At 41.1% G+C, this 20,678-nt stretch overlaps 1 protein-coding gene across 2 annotated transcripts in view; it reads left to right on the top strand.

The window, feature by feature from the left end:
- LOC133652221 (proline dehydrogenase 1, mitochondrial-like) overlaps positions 1-20,678 on the top strand; it is an 82,592-nt gene that overhangs the window by 42,802 nt on the left and 19,112 nt on the right. For both annotated transcript variants that reach the window (XM_062050726.1, XM_062050727.1), the window contains 7 exons: positions 3,762-3,826; positions 3,891-4,007; positions 4,074-4,144; positions 14,063-14,144; positions 16,169-16,261; positions 16,332-16,478; positions 16,547-16,722. In XM_062050726.1, the coding sequence (XP_061906710.1) occupies positions 3,762-3,826; positions 3,891-4,007; positions 4,074-4,144; positions 14,063-14,144; positions 16,169-16,261; positions 16,332-16,478; positions 16,547-16,722 (751 nt within the window). The remainder of the gene's footprint in view (positions 1-3,761; positions 3,827-3,890; positions 4,008-4,073; positions 4,145-14,062; positions 14,145-16,168; positions 16,262-16,331; positions 16,479-16,546; positions 16,723-20,678) is intronic.

Here is a 20,678-nt window from a genome sequence, read left to right as displayed (position 1 = left end):
GGCCTTCCAGACTTGACGGCATCTTTTGATGTGCTTGCGAGAGGATGATACTGCGGTTTCGATTTCCTGTTGAGGAAACATCGGGGGCTGATAGCCGAGGGAGCACTCAAATGGTGACAACCCAGTAGCCGAGCTCTTCATGGAGTTGTAAGCAAACTCGACCCAGGGCAGAAACTCCAAGATGATGGTTGGCGGGCGGAAATACAGCGCAGCATGGTCTCCACACTCTGGTTTGCTCTTTCTGCTTGACCGTTGCTCTGAGGGTGATAACCAGAGTTAAGACTGACCGTAGCCCCAATTCCCTTGCAGAAGGCCTGCCACACCCGGGATGTGAACTGGGGGCCACGGTCAGAGACAATGTCCATAGGAATCCCATGCTGCTTGACTACGTAGATTGTGAGAAGGTCAGCCGTTTCGGACGAAGAGGGAAGCCTGGGTAGAGGGACAAAGTGTGCGGCCTTGGAAAAACGATATATGATGGTGAGTATGGTGGTGTTACCTTGGGAAGGTGGAAAACCAGTGATGCAGTCCAGGGAGATGTGTAAACGAAGGGCGACTGGGGACGGGAAGTGGGCACAGCAGCCCCGCCGGCGGTAGGTGGGAAGGCTTATTACGTGCACAAGTGCTGCATGCGGCGATAAACTTGCGTGTATCGATAGCCATTGATGGCCACCAGAACCACCGGCGGATGAAGGAAAGGGTGCGCTTGAATCCCGGATGGCAAGAGAAACAATGGAATGCCCCCAGTCCAAGACTCGGGAGCGTAGCTCTCGGTGAACAAACAGCTTGTTGGGGGTCCCCCCCTGGTCCGGGCTTAGCCTGCAGGGCGTCCCGAACCAGGTTTTCTACTTCCCAGGTGACCTTGCCGATTATTCTGGAGGGAGGAAGGATGGTCTCCTCCGGGGTGGTGCAGGCGGGCTCCTCAGAGAACTGGCGGGATAGGGCATCAGCCTTGGTGTTGCAGGAGCCCGGCCTGAAAGAGATAATTGGGACCATCGGGCCTGCCGGTCGTTGAGCCTCTTGGCAGACCGGACATGCAAGAGGTTGCGGTGGGCCGTGAGGACCTGAAACTGGTGCCTGGCCCCCTGAAGCCAATGCCTCCACTCCCACAAAGCGTCGAGGACTGCCAGCCATTCTCGGTTACAAGCATCATAGTTTCATTCAGCAGGGGATAAACGTCTGGAGAAAAAAGCACATGGGTGGATGCTGTTGTCCTGCTTAGAGCGTTGGGAGAGGACTTCCCCGATACCAGAGTCGGAAGCGTCCACCTCCACAATGAATGGGCAGTCTGGGTCTGAGTGAACGAGAATAGGTGCGGAGACAAAACTCCTCTTGCGACACCAGAATGCCATCCCAGCTTCTCGGTTCCACTGAAAAGGCATGTTGGTCGATGTAAGTGCATGGAGGGGTGCGGCCAGCTTACTGAAGTCCTTAATGAAGCGTATGTAGAATCCCGCAAATCCCAGGAAACGCCGCAGCTCAGTCCGAGTAGAGGGCTGGGGCCACTCCACCACCGCCTTCACCTTCTTGGGGTCAGCCTTGATATGACCCTTTTCTATAACAAAACCAAGAAAGTCAACAGAAGGGGTGTGGAACTCACATTTTTCCACCTTGACGAAGAGGCGGTTCTCCAGTAAGCGTTGCAGGACGAGACGGACGTGTTGATCATTTTCCTGTTGGGTTGACGGTGGTGGATGCAGGGTCTGAGGGAGCCATCCTTCTTGCTGACGAAAAAAATACAGCGGCCACAGGAGACTTAGATGGCGTAATGATTCCGGAGGCAAGAGACTCGGAGATGTAGGCCCTCATGGCCTGCTTCTCAGGGAGGGACAAGTTGTACAAGCGGCTGGAAGGGAGGTCAGCGTTGGGAATGAGATCGATCGCGCAGTCCTATGGTCTGTGGGGGGTAAGAGACAGAGCTTGCTCCTTGCTAAATACTGCGGCTAGGTCATGGTAGATCTCAGGGACTCGGGAGAGATCAGCCGGGGGTGAGGCTGGTCTCGGTTTTCCAGGGAGAATCACTGCTGTTCTGAGACAGTGGTTGCTCCAGGCCAGGATCTTGCCAGTTGACCAAGAAATATGGGGACCGTGTTGACTCAACCAAGACAGGCCGAGGACGAGGGGGGCCACCGGGGCGTCCAAAACTCAGAGGCCGATGGTCTCTGTGTGATTGCCAGAAAGAGTCAAAGAAAGAGGTCTTCTGCGGTGTTTGATGGGGCCCAAAGGATGTTCATCTAGGGTTTGGGCGGGGATGAATGTGTCGAGGGGAACTAAGGGAATTCCTGCTTGTCGGGTGTACTCTTGGTTGATGAAGCTTTCATCGGCCCCGGAGTCCAAGTAAGCCCCCACAGATAATGTCCTAACCTCCCAAGTCGAAGTTGCGATAAAAAGAATACCAGGGTTCTTCTTAGCCACCTACGCAGTGGCCTAGTGGTTAAAGTGTCCGCCCTGAGATCGGTAGGTCATGAGTTCAAACCCCGGCCGAGTCATACCAAAACTCTAAAAATGGGACCCATTACCTCCCTGCTTGGCACTCAGCATTGAGGGTTGGAATTGGGGGTTAAATGACCAAAAATTATTCCCGGGCGTGGCACCGCTGCTGCCCACTGCTCCCCTCACCTCCCAGGGGGTGTACAAGGGGATGGGTCGAATGCAGAGGACAAATTTCACCACACATAGTGTGTGTGTGACAATCATTGGCACTTAAACTTTAACTTTAATTTAACTTTATCATATTAGGGCAAAGTGACAGGCAGATATTTAGGTATTTATTTTTTACTACCAAAAAATAAAAATGCTTGGAACACCATGCTGCATAATTATATGACATTGAAGTGGAAACACATGTGCAATTACGTGCAGTGCATTTTTCTGTTAAAATTTAAATAACAAACACAATTAGCCAGAAAGTGCTTTGTTATGGCAAGGCAAGGCAACTTTGTTTATATAGCACGTTTACAACAATTTTAAAATTGGACCAAAGTGCTTAACAGGTTAAAAAGCATAGAGCAAAAAAAAACAAAACACAACAAAAACAAACAAAGAACATAAACAATGAATAAGCTAAACAAGATAGTGCAAAAGCAATACGGTAAAAGGGTTCAAATAAAAAGTAAAATATAATTATTATAATTTATTGATATTATTGTTAAATTTTGCATCCCAATCGCGATTCTTATTCACCCCAATTTGAAATCGATTCATAATTTTCTAAATTATATCTAAAAAAAACAAAACACTTTAAATATTTTTTAGGATATCTCCATGCAACCGGAAGGAGGTTTTCTAACATGTAACTTGTTTTGAAAAAGTTTCATTTTCATTATGATACATTTTAATAATACATTGCGAGAATCAGTTTGACTCGGGAATCGTGTTCAATTGATTCTGAATCGAATCGTCACCCAAGGAATCGGATCGAATCAAATATTCACACCCCGATTAGATCATTTCTAAGCCACGTCTGGTCCCCGACCTTAAGGTTTTACATGTGTAAACAAATACAACTCTAATGCAATAAAGCTTGTGCGACACTTTATGCTGAAGTTATAACATGTGGTTATAAAGGTTGTACAGTTTTTGTTTCAACTCATTTAAGGGTCAGAGCTTTAGGAACCATATTATAGATATTTTAGTGAGAACCGCATCTGGTTAATTGGTATATATGATATTCTGTCACAAAACCGCAGCAAAATCTGAACCGTAGCACCCCAAGTCCCTTCTTTTGATTCCTACTAAAATAAGCCTTGTCAACCCTAAAGGCGGGAGTTCGATGGACGGCTTCTCGGCCATCAAAATGACCGCTCTGGGACGTCCGCAGTTCCTGGTAAGGAGTTTCATCACCGCTCTTGTCGCAGCATTGCGTTGACCAAAGACGTTTGCTCTTCAAGCTCCAGTTCTCCGAGCTCCTGGTGAAATGGCGGCGATTTTTTCACTTTCTGGCATCCAAGCAGGGTGGAGATGGCGCGGATGTCTTGGAGCAAAGGCTGGACCTGACACAGTTGCAGGTGGACTATCTTTTGGTGTATTGAACTTGCCACAGTTGACCAAGTATTTGTAATGTGTCTATTTAGGATTTTTTAAACAGACTGGGTGAAAGAGGTGACGTTTGCAATGCATTCGCTGCAGGGAGAGACGCCTCAGGGTGAGTATAAACATCTGTTTGAACAAATTTTGCATATTAAAAGGGTGTTATCTGAAATTGTTGGCCAGTTTGTTATATTTTTATCAAAGTCAAAAGTAGGGCTGGTCGGTATGGCTGAAAACTGTATCACCATACAAGTGTTTTGTATCAGTCGATATTGACAATTATTGATATTTTTTATGACCGAGCAAAAACAAGGACCAGGAGGAAAATATATTAAATGTAAACATTGTTATTTAAAATGTAACCGTCCTCTGATTATAATCCCCTCAGCTATCAAGGCAGAAAGGAAAGGAAATGTCAACACAAGCATGGAAAACAAACAATGTAAATAAAATAGTAAAATCACATTAAATGGTAAATGGGTCGTACTTGTATAGCGCTTTTCTACCTTTTTTAAGGAACTCAAAGCGCTTTGACACTATTTTCCACATTCACCCATTCACACACACACATTCACACACTGATGGCGGGAGCTGCCATGCACGGCGCTAACCAGGCCCATCAGGAGCAAGGGTGAAGTGTCTTGCTCAAGGACACAACGGACGTGACTAGGATGGTAGAAGGTGAGGATTGAACCAGTAACCCTCAGATTGCTGGCACGGCCACTCTCCCAACTTCGCCACGCCGTCCCCAAACCCTAAACACTTAACAATAGCGTCTTAAAATGAAGGTGCCAAAATTAGGAATATGTAAGAAATGCTTATTAAAAAAGTGTGAAAATGTAAACATAGAGAAACCTGAGAAGAACTATTTTCTGCAGATTTAGTGCCGGGAAGTTACAGCTGTGCTCTAAAGGGTGAGCGCGGCTAAGGTGGTGTGGTTTTAGCGGTCTCGGTGGGGACGAGCGCCTTGCATCATTAACAGACCACACTACGGTCTGTTTAAAAAAAAAAAAACTGCCATACTGTCCAGGTGACTTTCCCTGTTTTTTCCCATAATTTCTTAATTTTTACTTTAGGCCAGACTATTACAGACACAAAACAAAATTCTTCAATGGAGCAAAAAACACTTCCTATGAAATGTGGAGCAGACGGCGTCCACAAAATAGGAGCGTACTAGAGCGCAGCATGGAAAAAGTTTGTCTGTAGTCACCAGTGAACAGATAACAGCAGTAATAACAATGTCCTGACAACCAAGGTAGAAAAAGGATAAACTTAAATAAACTTCATTGCAAACAGAAAGCAGGTGAGGGGAAATGCTTTGGGACAGAAGTGAAGCAGCCACGGGAAAACACCAACAAAACCAGAAGAGCAGCCAAAATAAAAGCACAGGACAGGAACACAAAACACCGGAGAACACTAACAAAACCCAACATAAAGGCACGGCTCTGTCACGGCGCATGCACAACCCCTCATTCCTTCTACTGCATGCTCGACTGGCACCTCCGCTGGCAGCGCGCCAGGGCATGCTCCTGCTCGCTCTGGCCGCATTGCGGCCACACGCTGGCAAAGCTGCAAGCAATCAGCAATTAGCGCACCTGGGACTAATGAAGGCAAGCAGCATAAAGACCAGCGGACCCGAAGATCCAGCGCCGGAACGTAGTTCACTCCTCGTAGTAGGCATCCCTTCTCTGGCTTCCCTCCTGCGTACTTGCTCTCTCTGTTACTTCCCAGTTCCCGTGTCTTATGCCCTTTCTGTTTCCCGTATTGCCCTTCCTGTTTCCCGTGATCGAGCTGTGTGCCTCGACTCCTCTCTGGATTTTGGACTGCCTCCCTCGAACCTCGACCCCTGCTTGGACACGGACCTCGTTGCTTCTCTCCAACCCTCGACCGCTTGCTTGCCCACGGGCTGCCTTCTCACCTTGCCCCTTGGTCTGACGAAGGTTTCATCCAACACGCACTTACAACAAACCCTGGTATCGTTTACATTGGTTAATTCTACACATCGCCTTGCACTTCACACTTAGAGTAGCATACACATCCCACACACTCATCAATAGCAGAATAAAAGCTATTGAACTGATTCCTGCCGTGGTGTCGTCTCCTTCCCCCGCTGTACGTAACAGGCTCTCTGTAAAGCACCAGTTCCATTGGAACTTTCCTCCAGAAGGTCTTATCTTTGTCCAGATGATGTCAGATGAAACAAAATCTGAGCTGTTTGGCCACAATACCCAGCAATATGTTTGGATCAGAAAAGGTGAGGCCTTTAATCCCAGGAACACCATTCCTACCGTCAAGCATGGTGGTGGTAGTATTATGCTCTGGGCCTGTTTTGCTGCCAATGGAACTGGTGCTTTACAGAGAGTAAATGGGACAATGAAAAAGGAGGATTACCTCTAAATTCTTCAGGACAACCTAAAATCATCAGCCCAGAGTTTGGGTCTTGGGCGCAGTTGGGTGTTCCAACAGGACAATGACCCCAAACACGTCAAACGTGGTAAAGGAATGGCTAAATCAGGCTAGAATGAAGGTTTTAGAATGGCCTTCCCAAAGTCCTGACTTAAACGTGTGGAAAATGCTGAAGAAACAAGTCCATGTCAGAAAACCAACAAATTTAGCTGAACCGCACCAATTTTGTCAAGAGGAGTGGTCAAAAATTCAACCAGAAGCTTGCCAGAAGCTTGTGGATGGCTACCAAAAGCGCCTTATTGCAGTGAAACTTGCCAAGGGACATGTAACCAAATATTAACATTGCTGTATGTATACTTTTGACCCAGCAGATTTGGTTACATTTTCAGTAGACCCATAATAAATTCATAAAAGAAGCAAACTTCATGAATGTTTTTTGTGACCAGCAAGTATGTGCTCCAATCACTCTATCACAAAAAAATAAGAGTTGTAGAAAGTTTTGGAAACTCAAGACAGCCATGACATTATGTTCTTTACATGTGTATGTAAACTTTTGACCACGACTCTATATGTAGAGTCTGTGCACCGTTGCCTGTTGTTATACACGTGATTAGTAATAATTGCTGTGGATATCTCCCAGCATCATCCATGTTACACTACACCACATGTGTCAAACTCAAGGCCCAGGGGCCAGATCTGGCCCACCACATCACTTTGTTTGGCCCTCGAAAGCCAGGAAAAAAATTGCGTCATTAAAATAATTTATATTTTCTTACTAAATGTACAAACCCCGTTTCCATATGAGTTGGGAAATTGTGTTAGATGTAAATATAAACGGAATACAATGATTTGCAAATCCTTTTCAACCCATATTCAGTTGAATGCACTACAAAGACAAGATATTTGATGTTCAAACTCATAAACTTTATTTTTTTTTGCAAATAATAATTAACTTAGAATTTCATGGCTGCAACACATGCCAAAGTAGTTGGGAAAGGGCATGTTCACCACTGTGTTACATGGCCTTTCTTTTTAACAACACTCAGTAAAAGTTTGGGAACTGAGGAGACACATTTTTTAAGCTTCTCAGGTGGAATTCTTTCCCATTCTTGCTTGATGTACAGCTTAAGTTGTTCAACAGTCCGGGGGTCTCCGTTGTGGTATTTTAGGCTTCATATTCTGCCACACATTTTCAATGGGAGACAGGTCTGGACTACAGGCAGGCCAGTCTAGTACCCGTACTCTTTTACCACGTTGATGTAACACGTTGATGTAACACATGGCTTGGCATTGTCTTGCTGAAATAAGCAGGGGCGTCCATGGTAACGTTGCTTGGATGGCAAAATATGTTGCTCCAAAACCTGTATGTACCTTTCAGCATTAATGGCGCCTTCACAGATGTGTAAGTTACCCATGTCTTGGGCACTAATACACCCCCATACCATCACAGATGCTGGCTTTTCAACTTTGCGCCTATAACAATCCGGATGGTTCTTTTCCTCTTTGGTCCGGAGGACACGACGTCCACAGTTTCCAAAAACTATTTGAAATGTGGACTCGTCAGACCACAGAACACTTTTCCACTTTGTATCAGTCCATCTTAGATGAGCTCAGGCCCAGCAAAGCCGACGCCGTTTCTGGGTGTTGTTGCATAGGAGAGTTTTAACTTGCACTTACAGATGTAGCGACCAACTGTAGTTACTGACAGTGGGTTTCTGAAGTGTTCCTGAGCCCATGTGGTGATATCCTTTACACAGTGATGTCGCTTGTTGATGCAGTACAGCCTGAGGGATCGAAGGTCACAGGCTTAGCTGCTTACGTGCAGTGATTTCTCCAGATTCTCTGAACCCTTTGATGATATTACGGATCGTAGATGGTGACATCCCTAAATTCCTTGCAATAGCTGGTTGAGAAAGGTTTTTCTAAAACTGTTCAACAATTTGCTCACGCATTTGTTGAAAAAGTGGTGACCCTCGCCCCATCCTTGTTTGTGAATGACTGAGCATTTCATGGAATCTACTTTTATACCCAATCATGGCACCCACCTGTTCCCAATTTGCCTGTTCACCTGTGGGATGTGCCAAATAAGTGTTTGATGAGCATTCCTCAACTTTATCAGTATTTATTGCCACCTTTCCCAACTTCTTTGTCACGTGTTGCTGGCATCAAATTCTAAAGTTAATGATTATTTGCAAAACAAAAAAAATGTTTATCAGTTTAAACATCAAATATGTTGTCTTTGTAGCATATTCAACTGAATATGGGTTGAAAATGATTTGCAAATCATTGTATTCCGTTTATATTTACATCTAACACAATTTCCCGACTCATATGGAAAATGTTTTTTTCCATTTTGACAGAAAAAATGCATGTAGCAAATATATGATCATACATTCAAACAATGTTTTTGTTAAACTAGAATGATAGGCTCCAGCGCCCCCGCGACCCCAAAAAGGGACACGCGGTAGAAAATGGATTGATGGATATATATATATATATATATATATATATATATATATATATATATATACTTTTTATCTGCTTGACTTATGATTACAAAGCAAGTTATTCATCAAATTGTCAAATTTCATAAATAAATTTGATAGCGACTTTATGAAATTCACTGTGGTTTTACAGCATATTACTGTACATGAAAAAACGGTACCACTGTTTTTTGACCATAAAATGCTGGCAACTGAGCTGCCATTTTTTTACCGTAAAAAACGGTGGTACTGTGTTTTGCTATTCACAATCGTACACGGTAAAATCTACTGTTGTCGTGTTTACGGTAAAATCCGGCAGCTAAATTGCCAGAATTTTACTGTAAAAATGCAGTTTTATATTTACAGTAAAAAAACACTGTACATTTTAAATTACAATTCTATCAACTGAGCTGCCAGTTTTGTAACGTGAAAAACAGTGGTACGTTTTTTTTCCATTTACAGTAACATGCCGAAAAAAACATTGTAGATTTTATGGTAAAATTTTTGCAACTGACCTGTTAGTTTTTTTTACTGTAAATCTAAAAATGTTTTCGACATTGTACATTAAAAAGCAAATCATCAAATGCATAGGCAATTGTATAATAATATCATTCATATTATATTAGGGTTGCAAAGGGGTGGAAAGTTTCCGGAAATTTACCTCGGGAAGTTCGGAAATATTGACCATTTTTTGATTATTCAAAGTTGGACACCGTCCATGGGAATTAATGGGAATATATGGGTTTTAATGGGGAATTACAATAATTATATATTATTGGGCACTTGTCTATATGTTGCTGCATCTTTCTGGCATTTTTGATGTAGCTCTTTGCACAGTATTTGCAAATGTGCACAGCCTTTCTGCCTACATTGGTTGGGGTGAAATGTCTCCACACATCAGATGGTGTATGTGGCATTATTCTGTTTGTATTCATTTATTCTTGTAAAACACTAATGCAATGCCACACACAGATATAAATAGTCAGCTAAACAATTGGAGTAGTCTTTAAAAATATTTTACTGATGGACAAATTAATAGAAATAGGCTGGATGAATAAATGAACACTCAATCAGCATGCTGAATCAAACTATAACCTACATTCTTGTATGACAACAGAATGGCTAGCAGAACAGAAGGCAGCGGAAACTACACGTTTTGATTTAGTATTTGCTAGTTGAACTTTACAGATCACTAAATAGGTAAATTCTGATCGCTAACGTTGTTAGCATAAATGAATGGGATTTAACATAGAGAAAATTAGCATCACGGCTAACGGTTCATTATGAGACTGGTGGTACATAAACCTAGCTAGCTAGAGATATTGGCCCCAAAATCATTTAACAAGTACAGGAACAGCTAGCTAGCTTGAGTGGAAGTCTGCTGGAATAGTCTACAGTCATACAGTAACAAGCAATTACACCTCTATTAAACTTAAATACCATGTATCAAATATATTCATCCCAGTAATATCATCAAAACTTACCTGACTGGATGAAGTCCTTGGGCTCAAATACTAGTGTGGCCTCAATAGCCCTGCTGTAGTGTGTAGCATGCTGGGAATGATATGTGCATGTGACGGAAGAATGCACTGCGCAGGGTTGAAATTATACTGAATTTGCATTAAATCAGTTTATTTTAGCTAATAATCATGCTACAAGATCTAGCATGTTGCATTCAATGTTTATTCCTATTAATTTCCCATTAATTCCTGTTAATTCCTATTAATTATATATTTCTGTTAATTCCCATGAAAAGTTTCCAACTTTTAATATTCCCGGAATTTTGCAACCCTATATTCTTTACTGCTCACTAGTGTTACATATCTGAGTTATTGTGTAGAAATACGGGGAAACAACTACAAAACTACACTACATTTACTAACTGTGTTACAAAAAAGATCAATTAGAATAATACATAATGTTGGATATAGAGAACATACAAACCCTTTATTTATTAAATCACAAATATGGAAATTCAACGATTTGGTGTAATTGCAAACAGCTAAAATTACGTACAAAGCAAACCATAACCTGCTAGCCAAGAATGTACAACAATTCTTCTCAACAAAAGAGGAGAAATATAACTTTAGAGGAACATTTCATTTAAAACATTTCTATGCGCGTACAACACTTAAAAGCTTTAGTATATCAGTATGTGGAATTCAATTATGGAATGGATTAAGCAAAGAATTCAAACAAAGCACCAATATGATTCAGTTTAAGAGACTGTTCAAACTACAAGTGTTCACAAAGTACACAGAACAAGTATTATGATGAACATCTTGAACCCTTTTTTTTAATTTATTTTTTATTGAGACAAAGATTATTTATGTATTTAATATTTGTTTGCTTACTATGGTATATTATTTGTTTATTATTTATTTATTCACTGTTCTGTTACAGAGAACAAGGAAATTGGATAAAATTGCTATGGTATGAAAAGGGGTAGGATTAAATCCATGAGAGCATTTTTATTGTAAATTGTGAGGTGTGTGTGTTAAAATCATGGTTGTTTTTACAAATGATGATGGATGTGAACAAAAGCATGTATTGTCTTTGTGTGATGATGTAAATGAGGTGTGGTTGTATTGTATATTAAGTATGTGTCCATGAAAGGGCATTTTATGACTTTTTTCTTAATACTTGTGTATGTTTTTATTGCCATAATTTTATTGCATGATTTTTGTATCCCTTTAATTTAGGTAGCCAGGGACTGCAGATGGAAATTAGCTATTTAGCTATAATCTGGTACAGAACATATCTGTCTTTGAGCTTAATGTTTCTGTACATGAACCCCCTTCAAATAAAGACTAAACAACAACCAAAAAAATAAAAAATTAAAAAAAATTAAAAATAAATAAAAAAAATAAGCTCGGCTTCTTCCTACTCCTTTTCGGACGTGCTGTAATGAAACAATTGGAAACATGTGATGCATTACATTAGGCTGACCATACGTCCTCTTTTCCCCAGACATGTCCTCTTTTGCGGGGATGTCCGGGCGGGGGGGTTTCTTAAATGCCTCAAATGTCCGGCATTTTGAGTTAGGGTTGCGTGTGTTGGGCAGGGATCGGCAACCCCTAACAACTAAACTAAGGGCGTGCCGTGATGGCACTGCATATATTATCCTCTATTACTTGCACAAACAGCGTGCCAGCCCGGCCTCATGTTGTATGAAGCTTTAACTTGCACACGTGGGAGACAGCAAGGCATACTTGCTCAACAGCCACACAGCTTACACTGACGGTATCCGTATAAAACAACTTTAACACTTTTACATTACAAATATGCGCCACACTGTGAACCCACACCAAAAAAGAATGACAAATACATTTCTGGAGAACCTCCGCACCGTAACACAACATAAACACAACACAACAAATACCCAGAATCCCATGCAGCCCTAACTCTCTAACCTCAACCGACGCACGGAGGGAGGGGGGGGGGGGTGATGTGTGGGGGGGTTTGGTGCTAGCGGGGGCGTATTATGTAGACTGGGAGAGTTAGGGCTGCATGGGATTCTGGGTATTTGTTGTGTTGTGTTTATGTTGTGTTCCGGTTCGGAGGTTCTCCAGAAATTTATTTGTCATTCTTTTTTGGTGTGGGTTCACAGTGTGGCGCATATTTGTAACGTAACAGTGTTAAAGTTGTTTTATAGGGTCACCGTCAGTGTAAACTGTGTGGCTGCTGACCAAGTAAGCTTTGCTGTCATATTCGTGTGCAAGCAGAAGTTGCATTCAACATGTGGCCGATCAGGTACGCTGTTTAAGCAGTCTGTAGAGGGCACTAAAGGCAGTGCCATCACGCCCAAATTTCAGGTGTCTCCCGGGAAAAGTGGGAGGATTGGCAACTATGACGCTGTTGAACGCCATTCATGTAAATCTCGCGGGCCGCACTAACTTTAAACTGTCATATTAAAGTGCAGGGCGGGGCGCGTGTCTGAGACCCCTGGTTTAAACATAGCACAAAGCAAAAAAAAGCTTTGTATACAGTGTTATTTCATTTTAAATTTCAAAAGAGTTTTGAGGCTCCCATTGTTTTCTTTCATTTGTGAAACTCGTCAAAATGGCTCTTTGAGTGATAAAGGTTGCCGACCCTAGACTCTAGGGTTAAGTTAAGAAGGGGTTAAACAAAACAAGCTGTGAAGGTGCGCACGCAGAAACATTCGTGAGGGAGTGGCAGAGACACAGAGCGAGAGAGCTAGTGAGTGGAGACAGACATGAAAACAAGAAATGCCGAAAAGTAAATGCAACTTCACGGATGTTTTGCGGAAAAAGTATTTGTGTTTTGGTCCTGGCCGTGACACAGGGGAAGCAGAATGCACTGTGTGCAAAGCAGGAACGTGTATATCTGTGGCAAATAAAGATCTACAAGCCCATATCGACACTACAAAGCACAAAACAGCTGTGCAGGGCGAGAGCTCGTTTATGACAACCTTTTTCCAAAACACAACATAGAATGTGAGATATAACAGGATAATGCATACATTTGTCATTTGTTTTCAAAACGCTTACAAAAAAGTTGTACCCCAAAAATTTACTGTGGGACCCCATTTGTATGATTATTATTTGATGGGGTCCCTGGAACCCCATTTTGAAAATTCCTAGCGCCAACACTACTGTCAACATAGGGGAAAAAATGCTTTATTTAAATAAATATATTATTTATGAAACAAGTTCGAGTATCATTGGCAAATTTTCACTTAGTCCCGGCCTTGGCATGCTGCCCGCCTTGGCACGCATATATGTGTCCTCTTTTTGGGATTTCAGAATATGGTCAGCCTACATTACATTGTATCGTATGCATGTTCCAAATACACTGAAACTGAACTGTTAGAAGTGGCCCTCTGAAGGCAAACATAACTGCGATACGGCCCTCAATTAAAACCAGTTTGACACCCCTGCACTACACGATAAATAATGTTTTATTAATACTTATGGGACAACCAACGTACTGTCGATTGGAGATCTGATGACTAATCGTTTGGCGTACCACTTGATGGAGCCGGAGTGCAACACTTTCCGCAGGTTAATGTACACTATTTCAAACCTTTCCACCTTTGAGTGTGGCACCTGGTGAATGCAACACAAAACTGACCAAACAATAACAATGGTGCTGATCATATTTCCAACTCTTTGTTTTGACAGAAGTATTGACCTCCTGGACTGGAACAGCCTCTTAGATGACAGAGCAAACCTGTCTGAGATGCTTCTCGTCCCGAACGTTCAGGTCGGTGACACTGAAATATAATATCGACTATGATGGCACTCAGTAGAAAGCAAAGAGTTAACGGACATTTAAAAGTTGTGGGCAGCTTTCTTGTGTTTGTTTTACGCTTTGTTCAATAGTTAGCAGCCCTGGATACTAAATACTGACTCAAAATGAGTTAAATAAATTACTGTATGTGCACCTTTGTCCAAATGCTTACCAAGTTGTAATGTTTTTTTTTTCCAAAGCAAATTCAACCAATTCCCAAGAATTACACACATCTTTGCTACTTTGTCCAATGCTAAAACGTGTATATCAACTGCCTAATCAAAATGTATGTTTGTTTCCTGTGTCCACGAAGCAATGTGTAAAAATATATATCAACTCTTTATTGATCAATTGTAGTCCCCTTTGCAGAGCTTGATGCTACTTCCTGCTCCTGTCTTCAATGCTAAGCCTTCTGGGTAATGTTGTATACAAACAATTTAACAACAAACCTGGCTTCCTACTTCCCACGTATTTACATATGTGTTTAACATGTGTTTATCCAGGGTAAGACAATTAAGAACATATTTTCATTTGCAATGCTGACTTAGCGCAGAGGCTGCATTTGCATGTTAGAGATGTTGATGTGTGATGATAATCTCTCATCGTGTCTCATTTACCAAATGCATTTAAAGTGCGGTTGTAAATGTGTTGGAACACAAATTAATGTTTTATGCGTAAAAATAAACTTAAAGAATGTCGGCATATATATATATATATATATATATATATATATATATATATACATATATATATATATATATATATATATATATATATATATATATATATATATATATATATATATATATATATATATATATATATATATATGTATGTATGTATGTATGTATGTATGTATGTTATGTCTTTATTTTGTTGTATTTTGGCTTGTAGTTGTTGTGTTATGTCTTTATATTGTTGTGTTTTGACTTATAGTTGTTGCGCTATTGCTTTATTTTGTTGTGTATTGGCTTATAGTTGTTTTGTTTTGTCTTTATGTTGTTGTGTATTGGCTTTTAATTGTTGTGTTTTGGCTTATGGTTGTTGCGTTATGGCTTTATTTTGTTGTGTTTTTGCTTATGCTTGTTGTGTTACGTCTTTGTGTTGTATTTTGGCTTATAGTTGTTACGTTATGGCTTTATTTTGTTGTGTTTTGGCTTATAGTTGTTATATTATGGCATTATATTGTTGGCTAATCCAGTATTTGTTGTTCTATGGCTTTATTCTGTTGTGTTCTGGCTTATAGTTGTTGCATTATGGCTTTATTTTGTTGTGTTTTGGCTTGCAGTTGTTATGTTATGCTTAATTTTGTTCGGTTTTGGCTTATAGTTGTTGCATTATGTATTTTTTTGGCTGGGTTGTGGTGTTTCCATTTGTTTTGGCTTTTGCAATCGTGCTATAGCTGGACGTTGTTGTATTGCGGAGTTCGCATTTGTTGCAACTTTTCTCTGCTATCGTAGCTTTTTATTGAAATGAGAGTAAGTAGCAGGTCGAACCACTGATCATTTTACCCGAAGAGACGATTATTGCAGTTTATGTTTAATATTAACACTGTATTGTATTAAAATTTATTGGATAAATACTTATTACTGTACTGCGTACAAGCGGTCTACACGCACACCCTGAGGACAGAGTTCTGAAACTCTTCACATTGTGATTTATTAAGGACAAAAGTATTCATTTGTGTGTGGACAAGGGGTCAAAACAAGACAAATATGAGTTTTTGAAGTATCTGTGTTTGTATGGACATGGCTTCATCAGACTCTCAGCACAATTGGATGGTTTTCCTCCCTCGAACCAAGTTTTATTGAACACGGTTGTGTAATGTCCCATTCCAACTAACAAACCGCAATCCAAAAAAAAAGCCACATCGGCTCTTTGAAGAGCTAATTATACAATCCAAACTACATTTTATGTTCACTTAATATCACTTTTGTTAGATAGAATGCAATGAGGGGTCCATTAGTTCCTAATGGTCTCTTTGGTTGGTTGCTCAGCTCGGCAAGCTGGAGCCTCTGCTGAAAGACTTCGCTGCAGAAGAAGAGGGACAAATGAGGAGGATATTACAGCGGATGGATGTTTTAGCAAAGGTAATCTACTGGATCACACGTCAGCCAAAGCTGGGACTTCAGTCTGACAAAACATTTTTTTTCATGCCAGCATGCTGTAGAAAACGGCGTCCGCTTGATGGTGGATGCAGAGCAGACCTACCTGCAGCCGGCCATCAGCAGACTGACTCTGGAGATGCAGAAAGTCTACAATAAAGACAAGCCGGTCATCTTCAACACATACCAATGTTACCTAAAGGTCAGACTGCAGTTTACAATGTTTTTTGCTCCTACTTTATCTTGTCAGTTAACGCTGTTTGTGCGCAGGAGGCGTACGACAACGTAACGTTGGATGTGGAACTATCTCGGCGCGAGGGCTGGCACTTTGCTGCCAAGTTGGTGCGGGGGGCCTACATGCATCAGGAGCGGAAAAGGGCCTTGGAGTTGGGTTATGAGGACCCCATCAACCCTGACTATGAGTCTACCAACACAATGTACCACAGGTAAGGCCTTAGGATACAAATTCCTTTGTTTGAAAATAATTTTCAATCATCAGGGTTCTTGTTTTGACATAAAATATCATTTAAAAAAAAAATGCTATTGCGAGTAGGAATGGATCCCTAGGGGAAACTGAGTAACACATGGCACACTGACAAAGCTTAACCTATAATTACTATAACAATCTACAAGGTTAATATAGGTTGCTTCTCTTTCTTCCCCTCCATTTTTCTGCATTCTTTTGTATCTCTAGTTATCATTACGTATATGTATTGTTGCATTTGAACAACTGGATTGTTGATAATACAGGTAAATTATTGGTATTGCTCATTATCAATAGCGCTATTTCTATTGGTATTTGTATTGCTCCATTTGTAGTGTAATAATGCTCATTGTCATTTCTGTAGTATTATTTATTTCTCTAACTGCTTATTTGCTATCACTTTTACCATCATATTTGTACATATAATATTTGCTGATGTTGCTCTATTGTTGTTGTTGTTATTGTTGTGTTTGCTGTTGTTGTTTTTGTCTCTCTGTCTTATCCCCCTCTTGTCCCCGCAATTTCACCCTCTGTCTTCCTTTTTTTCTCTTTCTATCCCCTCCTGCTCCGGCCCGGCTGCACCAAATGATAATATAAATACAGTTAATAAAGTCAAATACAAATAAGGCAACAAGAGTAGTATCCTACACTTCTGTTTTGTAAATTAAATCTGAACAGCCGATTTGGGCATCTACATCAACATAATGATTTGCCTGAGCAGCTGGACAGGACAAAAAAAAAAAAAAAAAAAGGAATGGGTCCCGAATCCAGTACTTTTTTGGCATCGACCAAATCCAGCTGATTCACGTAAAACCCAACGGTGCTATGTTACAGTACCTGGGTTGCGTGTGACGTAGGGTTGTACGGTATACCGGTACTAGTATAGTATTGCGGTACTAATGAATCAAAAACGGTACTATACTCTGTTTAAAAAGTACAGGCTCCCGGGCATGACGGCGCGTCGTCACATCGTGACATTGCTGGTTTTCCGAGCAGAGGAGCATGTTCGGCAGCACACACACACACAGAGTAAATGGTAAATGGGTTATACAAACCCCGTTTCCATATGAGTTGGGAAATTGTTTTAGATGTAAATATAAACGGAATGCAATGATTTGCAAATCCTTTTCAACCCATATTCAATTGAATGCACGACAAAGACAAGATATTTGATGTTCAAACTCATAAACTTTATTTTTTTTTTGCAAATAATAATTAACTTAGAATTTCATGGCTGCAACATGTGCCAAAGTAGTTGGGAAAGGGCATGTGCACTACTGTGTTACATGGCCTTTCCTTTTAACAATACTCAGTAAACGTTTGGGAACTGAGGAGACACATTTTTTAAGCTTCTCAGGTGGAATTCTTTCCCATTCTTGCTTGATGTACAGCTTAAGTTGTTCTACGTTGTGGTATTTTAGGCTTCATAAAGCGCCACACATTTTCAATGGGAGACAGGTCTGGACTACAGGCAGGCCAGTCTAGTACTCGCACTCTTCTGCGCTGCTGACCCGTCTCCGCTCAGGACGGTTTCCTGCTGGCCCCACTATGGACTGGACTCTCGCTGATGTGTTGGATCCACTGTGGACTGGACTTTCACAATATTATGTCAGACCCACTCGACATCCATTGCTTTCGGTCTCGGGGGGGGGTTACCCACATATGCGGTCCTCTCCAAGGTTTCTCATAGTCATTCACATCGACGTCCCACTGGGGTGAGTTTTTCCTTGCCCGTATGTGGGCTCTGTACCGAGGATGTCGTTGTGGCTTGTGCAGCCCTTTGAGACACTTGTGATTTAGGGCTATATAAATAAACATTGATTGATTGATTTTACTATGAAGCCACGTTGATGTAACACGTGGCTTGGCATTGTCTTGCTGAAATAAGCAGGGGCGTCCATGGTAACGTTGCTTGGATGGCAACCTGTATGTACCTTTCAGCATTAATGGCGCCTTCACAGATGTGTAAGTTACCCATGTCTTGGGCACTAGTACACCCCCATACCATCACAGATGCTGGCTTTTCAACTTTGCGCCTATAACTATCCGGATGGTTCTTTTCCTCTTTGGTCCGGAGGACACGACGTCCACAGTTTCCAAAAACAATTTGAAATGTGGACTCGTCAGACCACAGAACACTTTTCCACTTTGTATTAGTCCATCTTAGATGAGCTCAGGCCCAGCGAAGCCGACGGCGTTTCTGGGTGTTGTTGATAAACGGTTTTTGCCTTGCATAGGAGAGTTTTAACTTGCACTTACAGATGTAGCGACCAACTGTAGTTACTGACAGTGGGTTTCTGAAGTGTTCCTGAGCCCATGTGGTGATATCCTTTACACACTGATGTCGCTTGTTGATGCAGTACAGCCTGAGGGATCGAAGGTCACGGGCTTAGCTGCTTACGTGCAGTGATTTCTCCAGATTCTCTGAACCCTTTGATGATATTACGGACCGTAGATGGCGAAATCCCTAAATTCCCTGCAATAGATGGTTGAGAAAGGTTTTTCTTAAACTGTTCAACAATTTGCTCACGCATTTGTTGACAAATTGGTGACCCACGCCCCATCCTTGTTTGTGAATGACTGAGCATTTCATGGAATCTACTTTTATACCCAATCATGGCACCCACCTGTTCCCAATTTGCCTGTTCACCTGTGGGATGTGCCAAATGAGTGTTTGATGAGCATTCCTCAACTTTATCAGTATTTATTGCCACCTTTCCCAACTTCTTTGTCACGTGTTGCTGGCATCAAATTCTAAAGTTAATAATTATTTGCAAAAAAAAAAAAAGTTTATCAGTTTGAGCATATTCAACTGAATATGGGTTGAAAATTATTTGCAAATCATTGTATTCCGTTTATATTTACATCTAACACAATTTCCCAACTCTTATGGAAACGGGGTTTGTACTTGTATAGCACTTTTCTTCCTATAATATCATGTTTATAAACTCAGGAAATATGTCCCTGGACACATGAGGACTTTGAATATAACCAATGTATGATCCTGTAACTACTTGGTATCGGATCAATACCTAAATTTGTGGTATCATCCAAAACTAATGTAATGTATTAGACAATAAAAGAATATGCGATTAATACATTTTAACAGAAGTGTAGATAGAACATGTTGAAACAGAAAGTAAGCAAATATTAACAGTAAATTAAAAAATAATTAATAATCCATTTTTACAGTTAGTCCCTCATAATGTTGAAAAAATAATAGGTAGATAAATGACACAATATGTTACTGCATACGTCAGCAGACTAATTAGGAGCCTTTGTTTGTTTACTTACTACTAAAAGACAAGTTGTCTAGTATGTTCACTATTTTATTTAAGGACTAAATTGCAATAATAAATATATGTTTAATGTACCCTAAGATTTTTTGTTAAAATAAAGCCAATAATGAAATGTTTCCCCTTTATTTAGAAAAGTATTGAAAGGTATTAAAAAGTATCGAAATACATTATGGTCCCGGGACATCCCTAGCGTGATGTCTCGCCAGGTTGCTGGCTCTTCGCATTTCAGCACTTGGCGTTCACTCCATCAACACTTAAAGCAGACTCAGCCAAACTACCTGTAGATCAGGGATGCCCAAAGTGGGGCCCATGTCATTTCGCTTTACCCGCCAAAGGGTGGCTAGCAAATGTAGTGCATATTCATACGGACCCCTTTCAAGCTGCACAACCATTGATGGCATGTGAAAAGGTCAGTGGATTTTACTGTCAAAAACTGGCTGCTCAGACGCCAGAAATTTCCCGAAAAATCATCAGTTGCTACCGTTTTATCATTTACAGTAAGGCACTTAAAAAAATGCCCATAGGTTTTAGTGTAAAAACTAGCAGCTCAGTCACCAGATTTCAACGTATGGACAACAGTGATACAGTTTTCAATTCACTGTCATTTGGTGTAAAAAAC

Source organism: Entelurus aequoreus, linkage group LG06, assembly GCF_033978785.1.
Source record: "Entelurus aequoreus isolate RoL-2023_Sb linkage group LG06, RoL_Eaeq_v1.1, whole genome shotgun sequence".
NCBI classification, from domain to species: Eukaryota; Metazoa; Chordata; class Actinopteri; order Syngnathiformes; family Syngnathidae; genus Entelurus; species Entelurus aequoreus.
This window is presented reverse-complemented; position numbering and strand designations above follow the sequence as displayed.